The 19,318-nt window shown below is 51.9% G+C and overlaps 1 protein-coding gene across 3 annotated transcripts; it reads left to right on the top strand.

Moving 5' to 3' along the window:
* Positions 1–1,678: 1,678 nt before the first annotated feature.
* Positions 1,679–19,273, top strand: Eps8l1 (EPS8 signaling adaptor L1). 3 transcript variants are annotated; one of them, XM_050130677.1, is made up of 20 exons: positions 1,679–1,733; positions 2,335–2,388; positions 6,292–6,332; positions 6,819–6,877; positions 7,671–7,832; positions 8,074–8,223; positions 8,578–8,660; positions 8,988–9,252; positions 9,533–9,659; positions 9,844–9,932; positions 10,035–10,109; positions 10,219–10,367; positions 11,856–11,997; positions 12,113–12,141; positions 15,286–15,415; positions 15,505–15,636; positions 15,812–15,920; positions 16,066–16,240; positions 16,551–16,683; positions 16,792–19,273. In XM_050130677.1, the coding sequence occupies exons 2-20, from the start codon at positions 2,372–2,374 to the stop codon at positions 16,876–16,878; spliced, it is 2,154 nt and encodes a 717-aa protein (XP_049986634.1). In that variant the 5' UTR covers positions 1,679–1,733; positions 2,335–2,371; the 3' UTR covers positions 16,879–19,273. The 3 variants fall into 3 exon arrangements, 2 of the variants coding, with proteins under 2 accessions (XP_049986634.1, XP_049986635.1); XM_050130678.1 differs by lacking the exon at positions 1,679–1,733 and adding an exon at positions 1,850–1,899; XR_007589857.1 differs by lacking the exon at positions 16,066–16,240 and having other exon boundaries at positions 1,693–1,733.
* The last annotated feature ends 45 nt before the right edge of the window (positions 19,274–19,318 follow it).

Raw genomic sequence — 19,318 nt, 5'->3', positions numbered from 1 at the left:
CACTAACTGTCAACCAACATCCACAAGGGTCTCTTGCTTAACATGGGCAGGTGAGATGGCCCAGTGAGTAAAGACGCTTGGCAGAGAGCCTGATAACTTGACATCAGCCCCCAAAAGCCACCTCCACAGTGGAAGGAGAGAACTGACCGCACAAGTTTTTCTCTGACCTTGACACATACACCATCACGTGCACACACACACTCACACACACACACACACGCACTCGCGTGCACAGCCGACATTTTTACTTAATATGGTGCTCTCCAGTTCCACTGATTTTTCTCACAAATGACATGACACCATTTCTTCTTTGTGGCTGAATAGTACTCCACTGTATATGTGTACCACATTTTCCTTATCCATTCAACCATTGTAGGCACCTAAGCTGATTCCACAACATGGCTCTTACAAATACCGTTTGGCCTAATACCTAGAGATACCGGTCCTCAGTTTCCTCATCTCTGTAAAGATACACAGTCATCATGGGTTTGGGGAAGGTATGATGTGTACAGCTTAATCACTGAGGACCGTGGAACAAGACACCTGAGAAAGGTGTCTGTGCCCATTCCAGGGGTGTGCCGGGGAGGCTGGGCTGTTAGTTTAGGTCTAGGCTTTGTTGTTGCCACCGTTGTTTGAGCCCATTTGTAGACCAGGCTAGCCTCAGACTCACTGTGTATCTGAGGATGCCCTTGAACTCATGGTCCTTCTGCCTCCACCTTCTATGTGCTGGGTCACATGTGCATATCTGTGCTTGGTTTATGTGATGCTGACGACTGACCCAGGCCTTCATGTGTGCTAGTCAAGCACTGTACTGCATCCCCAGACAGGGTCTCACATTGAAGCCCAGCCTGGCCTTGAACTTACTACATAGCCTAGGCTGACCTCAAACTCAACACAGTCCTCCTGCCTCAGCCTCCAAGCTGGTGCTTAACAGGAGTGAGCCACCACATCCGGCCTTGTCAGTGGTTCTCAGCCTGTGGGTCGTGACATCAGATATTTACATTATGATTCATAGCGGTGGCAAAATCACAGTTACAAAGTAGCAACAAAATAATTTTATGGTTGGGGGTCACCACAACATGAGGAACTGTGTTAAAGGTTTACATGAGACAAGTCTTATCCCTCGGCTCCATAGGGATGACTGAGGGAAATTTTCCAAGGAAGATGGAAGAGCGTAGGTGGAGTCTGAAGCCAGGGCAGCGGTGGCTATGTGTCCTGGGAGCCAGGACGCATGGTGGCCCTAGAGACGCAGTCAGTGTTTGATCTTCTTCACACACACACACACACACACACACACACACACACACACACGACACAGACTCTTAGTGACCTAGCTGTGAGAACAAGTGGCCCAACCACTCCACACCTTAGCTTCCTTACTAGTCAGTCAATAGGAAATCCAACCTCTACCCCACCCCCAGCGCCAAGGAGGACTCAAAGATATATTTAAGGAGGAGTTTTTAGCTCAGATGTGCGAACAAGTGTGACAGCAAATTGCTGTTGTTATTCTGTTGTTACAGCGGACACACATAATTTCCGGGATCCCCTGCAGCCAGCCCAGCCCCCGCACTTGAGACTGTGTGCCAACCCCGCCCCAGCCACCTCAGGCCAGCAGTGCCAGGTGAGCGCTCAGGTATGCAGGAGCCACAAGGCCTGGGAGGAGGCAAAGGAGGAGTCTAGAATACAAGGGAGGGCGAGCTGAAGGCTGAGAGTCAGACAGAACCAGCAGGCAGGTGAGGAAGCCTGAACACCGGAGCGGCCAGGCCAGACCAACCCCGGTGTGAGGGAGGAGAGAGCTGGGGGCTGGATACCTGGATATGAGGGAGGCGAGCTGGAGCCTGGACCCCTGGGTCTGAGGGAGGAGAGCTGAGGTCTAGACTCTCAGATATGAGGGATAAGGTACCTCTGGGCCCCTAGGTCTGAGCAAGGAAGGTTGGAGTCTAAATTCTTGGATCTGAGAGATGAAGTCTTCCCTGAATCCCTGGGTCTGAACAAGGAGACCTGGGGTCTCAACTCTTGTATCTGAGGGATAACGTTCTCCCTGGTCACCTGGGTCCGAGGAAAAAAGGCTGGAGCTTGGAAGTCTGGGTGTAAAAAAGGAGAGCTGAGATCTGGACTTCAGGGTCTAAAGGAGGAGGGTTAGAGCCTAGACTCCTGGGTCTAAGGAAAGGGAGCTGGGGGCTGGCGCCCTAGGTGAGGGGAAATGGTCAAGTCTTGACTCCTGGGTCTAAAGGAGCCAGGCTGGGCCTGGACAACTTGGTCTGAGGGAGGAGGGCTGAGTCAGGGTCACGTCACTGAGCCGAGTCAGTCACTCACATCTTTGCTGGCTCTCAGGGCACCTCCAGGAGGACAGAACCCTCATCCTGCCACCATGAGCACCACCACGGGGTAAGTGCCCCCCTGCCCCTCCACCCTTCCCCCATACCTGCAAATCCTGTTTCTACAACCCAGGCTCTAGGCACCGGGAGGAATGCTCCCCTCCCTGCCCAGCCTGTGGCTAGGCAGACAGAAGGGGTTCATTTGTAAATATGCATACTCTGCCATGGTGTGGCTCTGGCAGAGGCATGTCACCTCCTGGAACCCACCCCCTCTTCTCGATAAATGGGAATTGGGGACATATTTCGAGAGTTGATAGAATCAGGCACGCACCACAGGACTCAGCCTGCCCTTCCCAAGGCAGACACTCCCGCCTTTGGGAACTGCCGCGGTTCCTGTCCTTATCTTAGTATTAAAAATCGCCCCTCTGCTAGAAAGGTGTGAGGACGGTGAAGACTCAGATCTGGTTGGGGGCTGGGGGGCTGTACAGGAAGACAAAGAGTGAGCTCTCCAGCTCAGCGACATGCCCCAAGCAGGATCAGGATGAAAGGCAAGGGTCTAACTAGACTTGATTGCCTAGCTCAGACCTGCTGTTATTCTGGTAGAAATGGGGATTTAAGATATTACAGGGAGTGGGGATATGGCTCAGCTAGGAGAGGGCTTGCCTAGCATGTATGAAATACTGGGGGAGGGGGGGACTCTAATCCACACCACCACATTAACAAGGCATAGGCACAACATTAATCCCAGCATTCAAAGGGCAGAGGCAGGCCGATTTCTGCAAGTTCAAGGCTAGTCTGGTCTATATAGCAAGTTCCAAGCCAGCTAGAGCTACATAGTGAGATTCTGTTTCAAAACACATCTAAATAAATTAACCAGTTGTGGAGGATTATGCCTATATTCCCAGTACTTAGGATATAAAGGCAGGAGAATCAGGAGTTCAAAATCATCCTCAGCTTTGGGGCCAGCCTGGGCTACATGTGACTGTGTCTCAAGAAAAAAGAATTATTGCAAGCAGTAATTTTAAGAGGAGACTGAGGACAGGAAGAGACAGGGAACAGCTTGCCTGGGAAGATCTGAACCGTGGTGGAAGGGAAAGGAAATAATTCCGTGCCCACTCCGGTTACTGAAAATCATTGCATCAATTCTCATTTATTGAGAACTATTGTGTGCTAACCGCTGGGCATCATCATAATCAGAATAATAATAATTCTTATCGAGACTGAAGAATACATCACCTACCAGGTCGTATTGTATGCAGCCACACCAGGTAGATGGATGCTGTACTATGTTACGGGAAGGGAAACTGAGGCTGGAAAGATTAAGTTCCCTTACCAGGGTCTTGTCGAGGTTTTCTTTTTGTAGGTTTACTTTTATTTTTATTTATGTGTGTCTGTCTGTCTGCCTTATGCATTTGTGCACACGAGTGTGGTGCCTGCAGAGGTCAGAAGAGGGCGCTGCATCTCCTGGAGCTGGAGTTGCAGGCAGTTGTGAGCTGCCTGATGTGGGTGTTGGGAACTGAACTTGGGTCCTCTGGAAGAGCTTGTTCTGTTTGTTTGTTTGTTTGTTTTTCAAACAGGGCATCTCTGTTTGGCCCTGGCTGTACTGGGCTCTGTAGACCAGGCTGGCCTCTTACTCCCAAGTGGGATTAAAGTTGTATTCTACCACTGCCTGGCAAGAGTGTGTTCTCAACCACTCAACCATCTCTCCAGCCCTGAGGTCTTATTTGTTTGTGTTGTTTGTTTGTTTGTCTGTTTATTTGGGTTTTTTTGGTGTTGTTTTGTTTATAGGGTCTGGCTCTCCTTTATTTAGAGACAGGGTCTCACTATGTAGCTCAGGCAGGCCTCAAACTTACAGAAATCCTCCCCTCTGTCTCCTGAGTGCGAGAGTGATGAGTGTGACCTAATCACACCAGACTCTGCCCTTCTGTACTAGTCGGTGCTCTCTACAGGGGCAGAACTGGTAGAATGAACACACACACTCACCACACACACACACTCACCACACACACACACACACACACACACACACACACACACACACACGACTTACTGAAGTAGCTTACATACTGTGATCTGGGTAGCCCAACAATGACTGCCTCATGACACAAAGGCCAGGAATCCAGTCATTGTTCAGTTTCCCAAACTGGATGTGTGAGCAGTCCCTGTCTGGTGCTGAAGTCACCACGAATTTCTAGAAAGCTGTTGGTTTTCTCTCTACATTAGAATCCTGAAGAAGTGTGTTCTGGCATCAGTGAAGGAATGCCTCGGCAATAGGATATATGAACCTGCCAGACAGTGAGGGCAAGCAGGCAAAAGGCAGGAGTTTCTACTTCCACGTCCTTTTGTGGGGGCTTCTGCCACAGGTGCGATCCTGGGTTAGGATGGGTCTCCCACCTCAGATGTCCCAACTGAGAAAATCCCTCACAGGCTTGTCCAGCACCTTGGATTTAAGTTGATTACAGATGTAGTCAAGGTGACAACCAAGATTAGCCATCTGTCTGTTGTTGGAGGAGGCTGCTTGTTCATTCCCGGCTACCCAGAACAGAAATAACCACACAAAACTATATTATTTGCAATACTGTTTGGCCAATATCTTAAGCGTATTTCTGGCTAACTCTTTTTTTTAATATTTATTTATTTATTCATTATGTATACAATATTCTGTCTGTATGCCTGAAGGCCAGAAGAGGGTGACAGACCTCTTTACAGATGGTTGTGAGCCACCATGTGGTTACTGGGAATTGAACTCAGGACCTTTGGAAGAGCAGGCAATGCCCTTAACCACTGAGCCATTTCTCCAGCCCCCCTGGCTAACTCTTATATCTTAAATTAGCCCATTTCTATTAATCTGTGTATCGCCACGTGGCTGTTGCTTTACCGTCAAGGTTCCAGTGCGTCTGTCTCCTGCGGGCAGCTACATGGCACCTCCTTGACTCCACCTACTCTCTCTATATATCTCTTTCATCCTGGCTTTACTCTGTTAAGCCATTGGCTGAAAGCAGTTTCTTTATGAACCAATGACAATAAAACATATTCACAGCATACATCATCTCCCACATCAATCTGTCTCTTTCTAATTGTATATATCTCTGTCTTTCTCTCTATCTGTCTCTCTCTGTGTATGTGTGTGTCTTTCTGTGTCTGTGTCCGTCTGTCTGTGTGTGTGCGTCTGTGTCTGTGTCGTGTGTGTGTGATCCCCTGAAGCTGGAATTACAGGTAGTTGTGAGCACCCTGGCCTGGTTGCCCGGAACCAAACCAGGATCTTCTAGAAAGACAACAAGTTCTCTTAACCACTGAACCAACTCTCTAGCCCCACCTGCCCCACGAATTTGAACCCAGAGCCGGATATTGTAGTGTGTGCCTATATTCCCAGCACATTTGGGAGTACAGGCAGTAAGAACTGAAGTTCAAGACCATCCTCGGCTACACAGTGATTTCAAGACCCTATCTCAAAAACGCTAAAGGATTTTTAATATATATAGAGAGAGTTCTAACCAGGGATACATAGGGAGACCCCATCTCAGGGAGGGAGGCAAAGGCAGGCAGGCAGACAGAATGTTTGAACCCAGGTCTATGTAACATAGCAGTCTCTGCCCCCACACACTATCGCATCGTACCATCCTTTTAAACACCTGTGTTACCCTCTTCTCACCTGATCATACTTTCCATGCCTCACCCTTAGCCTGGCATTCCTGCAGAATCTATCACCACCCCCATGCTTCCTCTCAACCTGTGAGTCAAGTCCCCTTTGGGGGCCAAATGACTCTTCATGGGGATCATATATCAATCAGATATCCTGTATATCAGATACTTACATTACGATTCATACCAGTAGCAAAATTACAGTTATGAAGTAACAACGAAAATAATTTTATGGTTGGAGGTCAGCACAACACGAGGAGCTACATTAAAGGGTCACAGCCTTAGGAAGGTTGAGAACCATTGCTCTAAGCCCTTATTTTTTCTTCACCAGGCCTGAAGCTGCACCCAAGCCAAGTGCCAAGTCTATCTATGGTGAGCTTGAGTGTAAAAAAGACCAAGAATGAAGGTCTTGGGAAAAGAGAGAATACAGTCTATAGTCTTGAGTCTGAGGGAGGAGGCTGGTTCTGGACTCCTGGGTCTGAGAGAGGAGGCTGGGGCCTGGGCTCCTGGGTCTGAGGAAGGAGGGCTGGGGTCTGGACTGCTGGGTCTGAGGGAGGAGGGCTGAATCTGGACTCCTGGGTCTGAGGGAGGAGGCTGGGGATTGACTCCTGGTCTGAGGGAGGATGGACTGGACTCCTGGTCTGAGGGAGGAGGGCTGGGGCCTGATCTCCTGGGTGTGAGGGAGGAGGCTGGTTCTGGACTCCTGGGTCCGAGAGAGGAGGCTGGGGCCTGGTCTCCTGGGTCTGAGCGAGGAGGCTGGGGATAGACTCCTGATCTGAGGGAGGAGGGCTGAGGTCTGGATCTAAGGGACAATGCTGAAGTCTGACTCTAGATGTACTTTCCCCTCCCTGTCCTTAGAACAGAGGAAACGTTACTCCACTGTGGTTATGGCCGACGTGTCCCAGTATCATGTCAATGTGAGTCTGTGTTTTCCTAAGAAATCTCTTGGGGGATAAGTGGACCCAAAGAGCCAGGGCTTTAGAAAACAGATGCTCCATCAAGCAGAAAGGACTCTAGGGCTCAGCGGTGCTGGCACACACATTTAATCCCAGTACTTGGGAGGCAGAGGCAGGCGAATCTCAGGGCTCCAGGCCAGCCTGGAGAATCAGGACTGATATGTAGAGAAACCTTGTCTCAGAAAACCAACGACTGAGAAAGAGAGAGAGAGACTCTAGGGAAACTCAGTCGTCTCTCCCTCTGGATGTCCTTCCTCATTACCTGGGACTGAATCAGTTCCATCTAATCTTCCTCTGAGCTGTCCCCGGTGCTGGATGTAGGGACAAATCAGCCACAGTTCTGTATGGCAGTTTCTGAGAGGCCCCACAAGAGGGTGTGGAATACTGTCATATGGAGCAGAGGAAGTCCTTAAGGGAGTTGGTCCTTATTATCCCCTTCCCTTGAGGGGCCTCCAGTCTTGGTAAGAAGATGGCCGAATCTTTGTTTCCGAAACAAGGTTTCTCTGTGTAACAGCTGTCCTGGAACTAGTTCTGTAGACCAAGTTGGCTTTGAATTTACAGAGACCCACCTGCCTCTGCCTCCCGAGTGCTGGGATTAAAGGCATGCTCTGCCACCACCTGGCTTTTTTTGTTGGGTTTTTTTTTTGGGGGGGAGACATGTGGTTTGAACTGGAAGTCACCTCCAGAGGCGCTTAGCCCACCCAGCACCAGGCTGCCATTGCCTGAGACTCACTGCGTTCTTTGTCTCCTGCAGCACCTGGTCACCTTCTGTTTGGGGGAGGAGGATGGCGTGCACACGGTGGAAGATGCTTCCAGGAAGCTGGCCGTCATGGACAGCCAGGGACGCGTCTGGGCACAGGAGATGCTACTGAGAGTGTCGCCTGGCCATGTCACTCTGCTTGACCCGGTCTCCAAGGTGTCAGGGGACATGCGGGTAGAAAGAGCCATGGGGGCTGGGATATGAGTGTGAATCTTGGCTCCTACGCGTTTTTCCCCTGGGAACTTTGGCAAGCTGTCTTTTGCAGCCTCACCTATTAAACAGGGTGTTATTTCTAGGACCCTAAACTCTTGAAGTTGTCTTGTCCCAGCTCCTGGGCACTGCTGAAGAAGTATCAGGAGTCTATACTTCCGTTTAACCTTTCGGTCCCATCCTGCAGGAGGAACTAGAGTCATATCCACTTGACGCCATCGTACGCTGCGATACGGTGATACCCCGCGGCCGGAGCCGCTCGCTGCTGCTCCTGGTGTGCCAAGAGCCAGAGCGTGCACAACCAGATGTCCATTTCTTCCAAGGCCTGCTCCTTGGGGTGAGTGGGTGTGACTCCATGTGGCTTTCTTTTGGGGAGGAGTCAGAGGCGGCGCTTTCTTGTTTGGAGGTGGGGCCTAGGAAAGCGAGTCTGAGTGGGAGCTCTGTTTGAGGACAGATTGAACTCTGAACCAAGACTGAACGCGATGATGGGAAGAAGATGCAGGCGAAAGGCTGAGATGCTCTGAGGCCTTGAGAAAAACCTGGGAAGATGGTCTGGGGATCAGATAGAACCAAGATGAGGGTCTGTGGTGTCCGTCAAGACACCAGGAGGCAGGGCGCTAACAACAGGAGAGAGGTCTGGGCGGACAGTGGGTGGGGCACAAGAAGGGAGATCTAAAAGTATGATTGACAGGCGGAGCTCATCCGGGAGGACATCCAAGGGGCTCTGCAGAACTACCGCTCCGGACGCGGGGAACGCAGGGCGGCAGCGCTCAGGTGAGGAGGAGGAAGAAGAGATGCAGAATGCTCTGGAAAACATTCTCCCGTCTATGGGTCTAATCCTCAACTAAGAAATGGGCTTGATATGAACAACCTAGAGTGTTGAATGTGGTCACAAGTTAGCCTTGGTCAGGTCTGACCTGTACCTCCCAAACAAGGTGACCCCTCGCCCCTTCTCAAGACTTGAACCTGTCTTGGTCTTTGGTTTATCCGTCTGCGTATCCATTCCTCACTATAAAACGCCCGGCCCACGTTTGACCACGTGTCTCTCTCCCTGGTACCATTGGTTGGCCCAGCCTCAGTTTCCCCCTTCTCACTAAGCAGGGCAACGCAGGAGGAGCTCCAACGTGGCGCCTCTCCCGCCGCGGAGACCCCGCCCTTACAGCGTCGTCCGTCAGTCCGCGCAGTGATCAGCGCAGTGGAACCTTCCACGGGCCGTGGGCGACCCCAAGTGGAGCCAATTCCAGAGACGGGGGAAGCGGGGAGACCCGGCCCAGCTCGCACTACCACGAGCAATGCTATCCCGACCTCCCCGGACCTGGGCCCGCGGGGTCCTGAGCTGGCGGGTCTGCAAGCCGAGCGGGACGTGGTGAGCATGCATGAGAGGCACCAGGTTGGGGCGGAAAACGAGTCCCGCGACGATCAAGAAAGCCTGGGCCTAGGGTGCGAGAACGTGGCTCTTCTAGGTGTGACAGCTGCATAGGTGCTGAGCTCCGGGGTAGGGCTTAGTTCTAGGCCTGTCGCTGGAGACTTTGGGTATAGACCACCCACTGCCCCACGAAAGAGGTGTGTCAGGAGCTCAGATTGGAAGGCCTGGACCTAGACCAGCATCGAGACTCTGAAACTCTTGCTCCTCTTGCCTATGGCAGGATATCCTGAACCACGTGTTCGACGACGTGGAGAGCTTCGTATCCAGACTGCAAAAGTCAGCAGAGGCTGCCCGGGTTTTGGAGCACCGCGAGCGCGGCCGCAGGACACGACGCCGAGCTGCCGGAGGTAAGGGGCATTTATGGCTAACCTTGCTAGATGATGCTCAAATATCCTCTCTCCCTGGGGTCTCCGACCACCAGCCAGGTCTGACTTCCTAAGGCCATCCGTTTGGGTGTTTATTCCTTTGGAACTATTATCTATCTAATGCTGTCTGGCTGTCCCCTCCACCTCACGTCCTCCCTATCCACAGAGGGCCTGCTGACGCTGCGGGCCAAGCCACCCACCGAGGCTGAATACACCGACGTGATTCAGAAAATTAAATATGCCTTCAGTCTGCTGGTGAGGACACATCCATTGCTGGGCATCGATGGGGTGAGGGCCCTACGACTCTGACCCATTCATCATCTGTGAACTAATATTAAATGACCTCCCTCCATTCAGGCCCGACTGCGGGGCAACATCGCCAACCCCTCCTCTCCAGAGCTGCTGCACTTTCTGTTCGGACCTCTGCAGATGGTGAGACTCATTCCCAGCCCTCAGGGGCCCCCTCCCCCAGTTTTGGAAAGGATTGGGGTTAGACTTCAAGAATGTCATGTTGGCATGCTCCCTCCTGTTGGCCTGGTAGATTGTGAACACGTCAGGCGGCCCTGAGTTCGCGAGCCGTGTGAGACGACCACACCTGACCTTGGAGGCTGTGGCGCTGCTCCGTGACAATGTGACTCCGCGCGAAAATGCACTGTGGACTTCTCTGGGGGACTCCTGGACCCGCCCAGGGTGAGAGGGGAAAGCGGAGTATAGAGGCGGGACTTGACGGACAGGATGCTGCTAAATAAATTGAGGAGGGGGTGGGATTTAGGGTAAATGCCAAGGATCCAATTGGAGAAAAGGCTAGAGATTAACGCGAAGGAAAGGTTTAAGCTCTTAACAGTCTGATTGAAGCAAAAGGTGGGGTCTTGTAGAATTTAGAGATGGACTACAAGGCAAGAGGGGTGCTTATGTGAGTGGGACCCAGCTACATGGAAACATCGAATGTGTGGAAGGTGTGTCCTATAGGTTCCGCGTGGGAGGGAATCTGGGCTTGGAGGCTTAACCGCAGAAGCAGAGTTGGAGACCTGGAGAGACCAGGAGTGGGTCAAAGGGCAAGGAAGATTGATGCAAGTGTTTAGAAAGTAGCTAGACGCTTGGGCTTGATACCACACACCTGTAATCCCAGTATTGGGAAAGTGGTGACGGGAGGATCAGAAGTTTAAGGTTGCCCTCCACCGGAAACCAAGCTTGAGACCCTGTCCCAAAAACGGCAGTGCAGGAGGTGCAGGAGGTGTGAGCTTCTGGAGTTTTATCCCCGGACTTATTATCTAAATGTGAACAGAGAGAACTGCCTCCACAGAATTGTCCTCCGGTTTTCACACGTGCTCACCCACGCCCACGCACTACAGTAATAAGCAAATAGATAACTGTTTCATGTAATCAAACACTTAGGAAATAGAATCGGGGGACTATCTGCAAGCCAGACTAGTCAAGGCCAGACTAGATAGCTGTCTCCAGGCTAGCCAGGGCTGTCTATCAAGACTGTCCCAATCCTCCACCCACCCACCCCCTAAATAGGAAATGGTTTTGGCCTCAGAGGCTGGAGGAGGCAGGAGAGTGGAATCAGTGTGTTTGGGACTATAATTGATGGGTGCTTAAGAGAACAAACTGCTCTTCCGAAGAATCTAGGTTCGATTCCCAGCACCCACATGGTGGCTCACAGCTGTCTGTAGCTCCAGTTCCAGAGAATCTCCATGGGCACCAGGCACACACGGGATTCACACTCATGTACATGCAAGCAAACCAGCATACACATACATTTTTTTTCTAAATTTTTTAACACGGAAATATAATGTCCCTGGCTGGACTGATGGCTCAGAGCGTAAGAGCAATGGCTGCTCTTTCAGAGGTCCTGAGTTCAATTCCTAGCAACCACATGGTAGCGCACAACCATCTATAATGAGATCTGGTGCCCCCTTCTGGCAGCAGGTGAACATGCAGGTAGAACACTGTACATGAGAAATAAAATCTTGGAGGGGAAAAAAAGGTTGGTTTTCAAAAAAAACGAACTAAGAGAGAAATATAATGTCTTAAGTGGGGCTTCGACGGTGTAAGCAAAGAAAGATGGAGTTTAGAATCTTAAAAATAGAGCCAGGTTTACAGGAAGAGAGAAATTTGTGAATTAAAGCCCCTGGCTTAGTCTGGCCTAACCTTCGGCCACGTCTCTGGCCACAGGGTGGAGCTGCCCCCGGAAGAAGGATCTCCATACAGTCCCGAATTCTACAGCGGCTGGGAACCTCCAGCCACTGACCCTCAGGGCCGCGCCTGGGAGGACCCAGTGGAAAAACAGCTACAACATGAGAAGCGGCGCAGGCAGGTGAGGCAGAGCTGCCAGGGAAGCACCAAGTTTCCCCTTCCCGCACAACAAGGGTGAGCAGGAAAGAAATCTGAGGTCCAGCCTGCCTGACCCCACGCTCTCTTACTTCCCACAGCAAAGCGCCCCTCAGATCGCTGTCAATGGGTGAGTGTCCGCCGCAGGGCGGCCAGGGTTGGGGCTGGGAGGACTGAGTCCCGGGGTCACCCGGCGCTGACTCCGACCCTCCCCTTCTTTTTTCTTGTCTTTTTTTTTTACCCCCTCTGTCTTCCCGGCTCTTTGCAGGTGGGTGAGGTGGTGAGGAGGCGGGGCTGGGGTTAGGGTGGGGGTAGGAGTCAGGAGGGAGGGGGTCCAAGGGAAGAGGGAATGGAGGCTTAGGTTCTTAAAGCTAAGAGAGTAAGGTGCTGGAAGTGGGTGTGTCTAAGGGCTAGGACCCCAGTGTCCTTGAAAGACTGAAAAGGTGTCCTAGGACCTGGGAAAGCACCATACTTAAATCCCCAGAGCACTGGCTGTTAGAGAAAAGATGGAGGCCTAAAAGCAAGGTTAGGACTTCCAAGAAGATGGATACATGTCTGAGGAAACTTAGAAAGTGCTGGCATCTCTGGGCCACTAACAGGGTGGGGCTTCTGACTTCCTAAGGCTTTAAAGAGTAACACCTACTGGGCGGGCGCAAACGGGAATGCTTGCAGGGCTAAAAGGGGCAGAGGAAATTGAAGGCCAAGACCTGGACTCCTGCCTACTTCCCTGGGAAGGAAAGAACTAGGGGCCTAAATTTATAGTTCTACCAAACTGTGGAAGCTGAGGGCTGTAGGTCCAGGGAGGAAGTGATGGAGAGGGGTCACAACTCTAGGGTTCTTTGGCAAATAGGGGTCAGGAGTGAAGGGAATGGATGTGGGTTGAGTACAAAATTATAGAACTGGAGGAGGCTAATGGGGGTCTAGGTGAGAGCCCCAGCAGAGGGTCTCAGCAGGGACGGCACACTGGGAGCTGCCAGTCCCACACATGGGGCGCCGAGGCCCTGAAGAGTCCCCTTCTCCCTTGTACAGGTAGGCCTGATCCGGGATGAGGTCTGTCTTGCTGGGGGGGCCAGAGCCAACCATCCCCCAGGCTGCCTGGTGCCACAGGACCCTCGCCTCTGTCTGCCTGCTTCTGAGTCTCGGGCTCGGTGCCGCCAGCTTTTTACTCATCTTCTCTGGCTGTAACTTCTTTGCCTGGAAAGTGAGGAGTCTCTGGTGCTGTAAGGGGCTTGCAAAGAGCTCAGAGCTGTGGTTCACCTTGAGTTCAACTCAGGCTGTGTGCAGCACAGTTCAGAGTGACCCTGACAGGGGCAGCCTGGAGCCATGCAGCACAGTTCAGAGTGACCCTGACAGGGCAGCCTTGGGCCAGCTCAGTCACACCTTTCTCTCCTGTGGTGGCCTTTACCACACTATGCCTCGGTTCCCTCCCTATAAAAAGTGAAATAATGGCCATATTCTGATGATGCAGGCCTGTAATCCCAGCGACTCAGAAGCACCAAGCAGGGGGATCAAAATTTCAAGGCCTACTTGAACCACAGAGAAAGCTTCAAAGACCAGCCTCGGCAAAGCCTTGCCTCAAAATAAAAAATAAATAGAATAGAAAGCGATCCGGGAGGGACTGGAGAAATGACTCAGTGGTCAAGAGCCCTAGCTGCTCTTCCAGAGGACCCTGCAGCCTCATTTCCCAGCACCCATCCATCTGTAACTCCAGTCTCACAGGATCTTCTGGTCTCTGCAGGCACCAGGCACACAAGTTGTTCACAGACTTATATGCAGACAACACATCCATCTATGCCAGGCAGTGATGGTTCACGCCTTTAATCCCAGCACTCAGCAGGCAGAGGCAGCTGGATCTCTGTGAGTTCGAGGCCAGCCTGGTCTACAGAACAAGCTCCAAGACAGACTCCAAAGCTACGGAGAAACCCTGTCTCAAAAAAACAAAACAATCCATACATATAAAACAACATAGAGGAGTGGGCTGTTGCTAAGTAGCAGGCATTTTCCAAGAATCTATCTGTAAAGGGTTATGGGCATAGTAGAAAGACTGCCTGTGAACCTGGTAGTGAGGGTTGGGTATACGGCTTAATGGTAGAATTTAACCAGTGAATTTTGCCAGGCTGTGACCGTGGCTCCCCTGTAGAGCCTTTCCTAGTATCTACTACTGAAGGACTGGGATGTGGCTCAGAGGAAATGTGCTTGCCTAGAATCTACCACTGAGGGGCTGGGATATGGTTCAGTGGACAGTGCCTGCCTAGCATGCACAAGGCACTGGTTCAATCCCCTGTACCACAAAGAAAAAAAAAAGTTGGAGTGGGAGTGGGGATAATAGTGCGATCTCAGGAGAAGGAAAAAACCAAGTAGGATCCAAATTCACGGAACTACAGGAGAATGAAATTTGAACGGTGATTGGCAGGCATTGCTATGCAAGCATGAGGGTTGGCTCTTTTGTGCCCTGTTCATTGTCCTAGGGACTGATCTGCACAGATTTGCTGTTCCTAGCTGAGTCTCACCATTCTCACTGGTAAAACACAAGCGAGGGGCTGGAGAAATGGCTCAGAGGTTAAGAACACTGTCTGCTCTTGCAGAGGACCTAGGTTCATTTCCCAGCTCCACATGGTGGCCCACAACCATCTGTAACTCCAGTTCTAGGACCGCAGTTCTAGGACACCCTCTCCTAGGTGCTGCTCACAGGTGGTGCACACACATACATGCACGCAAAACACATACAAAAGGGGCTGGAGAGGTGGCTCAGAGGTTAAGAGCACTGACTGCTCTTCCAGAGGTCCTGAGTTCAATTCCCAGCAACCACACGGTGGCTCACAACCACCTATAATGAGACTTGGTGCCCTCTTCTGGCCTGCAGAAGAACACTGTATAATAAATAAATAAATAAATAAATATTAAAAAATAAAAAAGTTTAATTTAAAAAAAACATACAAAATTAAGAAGAGATGCAAGTGAGGAACTGGGGGTGTAGCTCACAAGTAAAGCACTTCGCTAGCATGCACAAAGCCCTGCTTCAATCCCCAGCACCCCATAATGAATTAAATAGTAATCGTAATACTCAGCTGTAGCTTACTGCATGGTGCCAGGCAAGGAAATGAGCTAACTACATTCAAGCCGTGACTCCAATGTCAAGTCTATATTAACATATTAACCTGGACCTCTGCTCTGACCCCTGCTTGGCTCTAACCCCACCTCACATCAGCACCTTACAGTCCAGACCAGCAGGGCTGGCTATCTCCTTATCTCCTACCAATTTCCTTCTTCCCAGTCATCAAGACCCAGAACTGGAAGCTGAGTCCCAGCTAGAAGAAAGAGCCAGAAAGTGGGTTCTGTGTAATTATGACTTCCAGGCCCGAAATAGCAGCGAACTGTCTGTCAAGCACCGAGATGTGTTGGAGGTTAGCAGTGTGGGACCTGAGACCCTGAAATGGGTCAGTTCAGTCCTAGGCATAGAACCGGGCCATGAATTTTCTTATATTCCACCTAGGTCCTGGATGACAAGCGCAAGTGGTGGAAGGTTCGAGACCATCAGGGACAGGAGGGCTATGTACCCTATAACATCCTGACACTCCACCCTGGACCTCAGGTGCACCGCAGCCAAAGTCCTGCAGGAAACCTAGTAAGTCCACACATTCTTGTTTCTTTGTGGAGAAGTGGAGGCAAGATCCTGGGTACTAAAGATAAAGGCCGAAAAAAATCAGATGTGAAGGGTATTGCTTGGAGTGGGGAGTGTTCAGATGTTTATTCCGAGGCGGCTGGAAGGTTCATCCCCGTCTCTCTTCATTCTCTTCAAGGAGACTAGCACTCCTCCTCCTCCACCCGCACCAGCTCCAGTCCCTACTCAGGTGCGGCCCCACTGGGACAGTTGCGACAGTTTCAACAATTTGGACCCCAGCGAGAAGGGTGAGTGGTAGAGCGTCACTCTGGGAAGAGATCCTTGTCTTCGCGTACCTATCAGGCTCCAACCTGGGTATGCTAGAGGCTCCCAACCCTCTCACCCCAGAACCCTGAGTGCGCACTCCCTCCCTTCACGGTTTCCCTCCTGCAGAGAAATTCTCCCAGATGCTCAGTGTCAATGAGGAGCTGCAGGCGCGCCTGGCGCAGGGCCGTTCAGGTCCCAGCCGGGTAGCCCTGGGACCCCGCGCCCCGGAGCCCCAGCTCAGCCCGAGCTCTGAGGCCTCGGTGGTCCGTGCCTGGCTGCAGACCAAGGGTTTTAGCTCCGGGTGAGTGGGGCTCCCCGGGACTAGTCTGCAGAGAGGGATACCTGAACTGACCGATTGGCCCAAGGGTGGGGGCGTGGAAACTATGGTGCAGGGGCAGGCCGAGGTTGCAACGCCCAAAGCCCGAGGACAGGCTCCAAAAGGAGACCACAGGGAAGTCCCGTCTCCTTTCTAAAGACCCCAATCTCCAAAGCCTGAAAACCCTTCCTTGTTTGAGAACTCTGATTGGACAAGCAGCTAGGTGGGTGTGACGTGATTGGTGGGACTGAGGAAGTTTGAGCTGAACTGTTAAGGCCCATGCTACCTTGCTCAGGACTGTGGACGCTCTCGGCGTGCTGACCGGTGCACAGCTCTTCTCACTGCAAAAGGAAGAGTTGCGGGCGGTGTGTCCCGAGGAAGGGGCTCGAGTGTACAGCCAAGTCACCGTGCAGCGTGCGCTGCTGGAGGTGAGTGAATCCTTCGGGCCAGACGGTAGGAGGCAGGGGCGGCGGAGGGGTGGGGGGAATCTCCCGGGATTCACATACTCAGATCTTGATTTCTACCCCGCCCTCCAGGACAGAGAAAAAGTGTCAGAGCTGGAGGCCGTGATGGAGAAGCAAAAGAAAAAAGTGGAAGGCGAGGCCAAAACAGAAGTTATTTGATCCTTCCTGGCTCGTTCACAAAACGTAATGAGATGGCGGGGTTCCCAGCGCCCCCTAGGACCACAGTCGCAAACTCCGCCCCATCACCAGTGGCAATAGAAGTCCTGAAGGATCGCCCACCCTGGCGGGCAGACTGCACTGACTGTGCTGACTGGAACCCCGACTGGTGGGAATGGGCAATGGGGCGGAGCAGAGAGACACTACCAGAGAGGCACGCCCAAAAGGCGCAGAGGGCCCTGTGCGTTGTGATGTGCTATAAACAGCCTCCTTTTTAGGCCATGTCACCTGCTGTCGCCATCTCTTGCCGGCTACCAAGGAGCCAGGAATCTGAGAATGCCCCATGTTTTTTTCCCCATAGTCCTGGAGACTCCAGTCTATCCTCGCATTAGCCCCACCTTCAACCTTTTCGTGTTCAAAACCCTTCCCTGGCTCCTCGTTCTCAGTTCTTTCACCTGGCATTTGAAGCCTGGGGTTTTTCTTTCAAATGCCTCATGTCTCCACCCACTCTGCATTTCGGGCCAGCCCCTTTCAGCTGCAGGCTTTTTGCACTTACTGTGTCTGAGGGCTGGAGCAGCCTTCATCATCCTAGGTCTCCTCACCTAGTCACACTGTGGACACCTCTGCCCAGCCTCTAAGGATCTAGCCATGGAGATCTAGATGCTCCCTGGGCATGCCACAGGCTCTTGGGTCTTCCCGCCCCGTCAAGAATTTTCTCCCTGACAAGCCCTGCAACTTGTCCAGGTTATGCAAGTGGATGATAAGGGCCGGTTTTCTCCTCCGGGCTAGAGATCTCTAAGGTCTTTCTTTTCCCTGCATCTTTGAAACACACTTCCAACAGCGCATTCGACCTCTAGTCCCGGCGCAGTCAGTCCTTACCTGGGCCACCAGGTGGCGCATCTCAGATCCGACCCAAAAGAGGCAGCCTTAGGCCAACAAGTTCCCTGGGCCCCTTTTCTTCTGGATCATGAGCCACTACAGATCTCCAATACGCCTTCCCTGTCTATTCTCCTGGTACATGGGAGAAACCCTAACTCCAGCATGACAGCTGATGGCTTATGACCCCGCTGGGCTCAAGGCACCCTTCCTCTCTCTTCAGGACTCAAGGCATTGGTTCATGCTGCTGTTGGCTCTGCCAGGGACATCCTGGCCCTATGGAGTCTGATCACTGCCTGGGACGCCATTTCTTAGGTCAGGGTTGGTTGGTTTAGTCGGTTGGTTTTGTTGGAGACAGTCTATATATAGCCCCAAGCTCTCGATCCTCCTGTTTCAGTTTCCTGGATGCTGGGATTATTGTCAGGTACCCTGCTGCCACCCTCTTTTCTAATAGAGAAACCAAAAAATGCAAGCAGTTGCCCAAACTATTTTGAATTCCTGCAGTGAGCTCCCAGGCTGCAGGCTGAAATGCAGGCAGGAACCAGCAGGCTTGCTGAACCATCAGGTGCCTGTGGCTCTCCGTGGTCTGATCCCGGCTTTCACCATTTGTGGATCACCTTGTCCAGTCTCCTCCAGGCTACAGCCAGCTAGGGGAAGCTGTTACAGCTCAAGTCGGAACCCCCACCCCAGAGCTCTCGTTCTTAGCAGAACCATGATCCTGTACAGAGCCATCACCTCTGCTACCTCCCTTCAGTCACAAGTTTCCTTGGGCACCAAAGCATGCCAGGCCTACTATACCCCATGCTGCACATGTGGTTCTCAGCATGCAAACATGCTTCCTTCAGATACATGGCTCACTCTGCCGCCTTCTAGTATCTGTGCAGCTTATCCTGGAGCCTACTTTTGATTACTATCATAAATACCACACATGTACACACCAGATACACATATACCACACATGTGCCTGACATACCACACGCACATACACCATATAATCAACGCCCCACATCAGCCATACCATGCACTACACACACAATAGACACCGCACACCACATATACACAGTCCATATCAGACAACATACACCACACACACACACACACACACACACACTGCCCTCTCCCCCTCTGCCTTCTCCCCAGCACTACAGCTGAAATCCACACATTGGCTACCTCCTTCCTATGGCGCACTGGCTGGTGGATGGAGCTGTTCACTCCGGCGACACCAGCAGGCAGAACTGAGCCCGGCTGGTAGCAGCCCATTCCTGACTCTAAGGATGGAGGTACAATCCATTGCAAGACGGGCTCCTGGCTCTGTTCCAGTCACTGTGGCCGCAAAGGACTACTTACCATCACTCCTTTCCCAGAGAAGCTAAACTTGCAGCGTTCTCTATGTGGATCAGCCTACATTTTCAATGCTGGCCACCGACTCCACTAATTTCCGAGGAACCGAGAGTAAATGTGAGCGCTGTCAGAGAGCCAGACTTCGTCTGACCCTTCTCACCCTATCTCCAGCAGCTCACTTTAGCAAGGTGCCCTCCCCACACCTGTGAGCAAGCTCCCAGTCACC

This window comes from Alexandromys fortis, unplaced genomic scaffold, assembly GCF_014885135.2.
Source record: "Alexandromys fortis isolate MF-2015 unplaced genomic scaffold, M_Fortis_MF-2015_v1.1 scaffold_344, whole genome shotgun sequence".
Taxonomy (NCBI): domain Eukaryota; kingdom Metazoa; phylum Chordata; class Mammalia; order Rodentia; family Cricetidae; genus Alexandromys; species Alexandromys fortis.
Note: the sequence above shows the minus strand (reverse complement) of the source record. Positions and strands in the feature narration are given on the sequence as shown.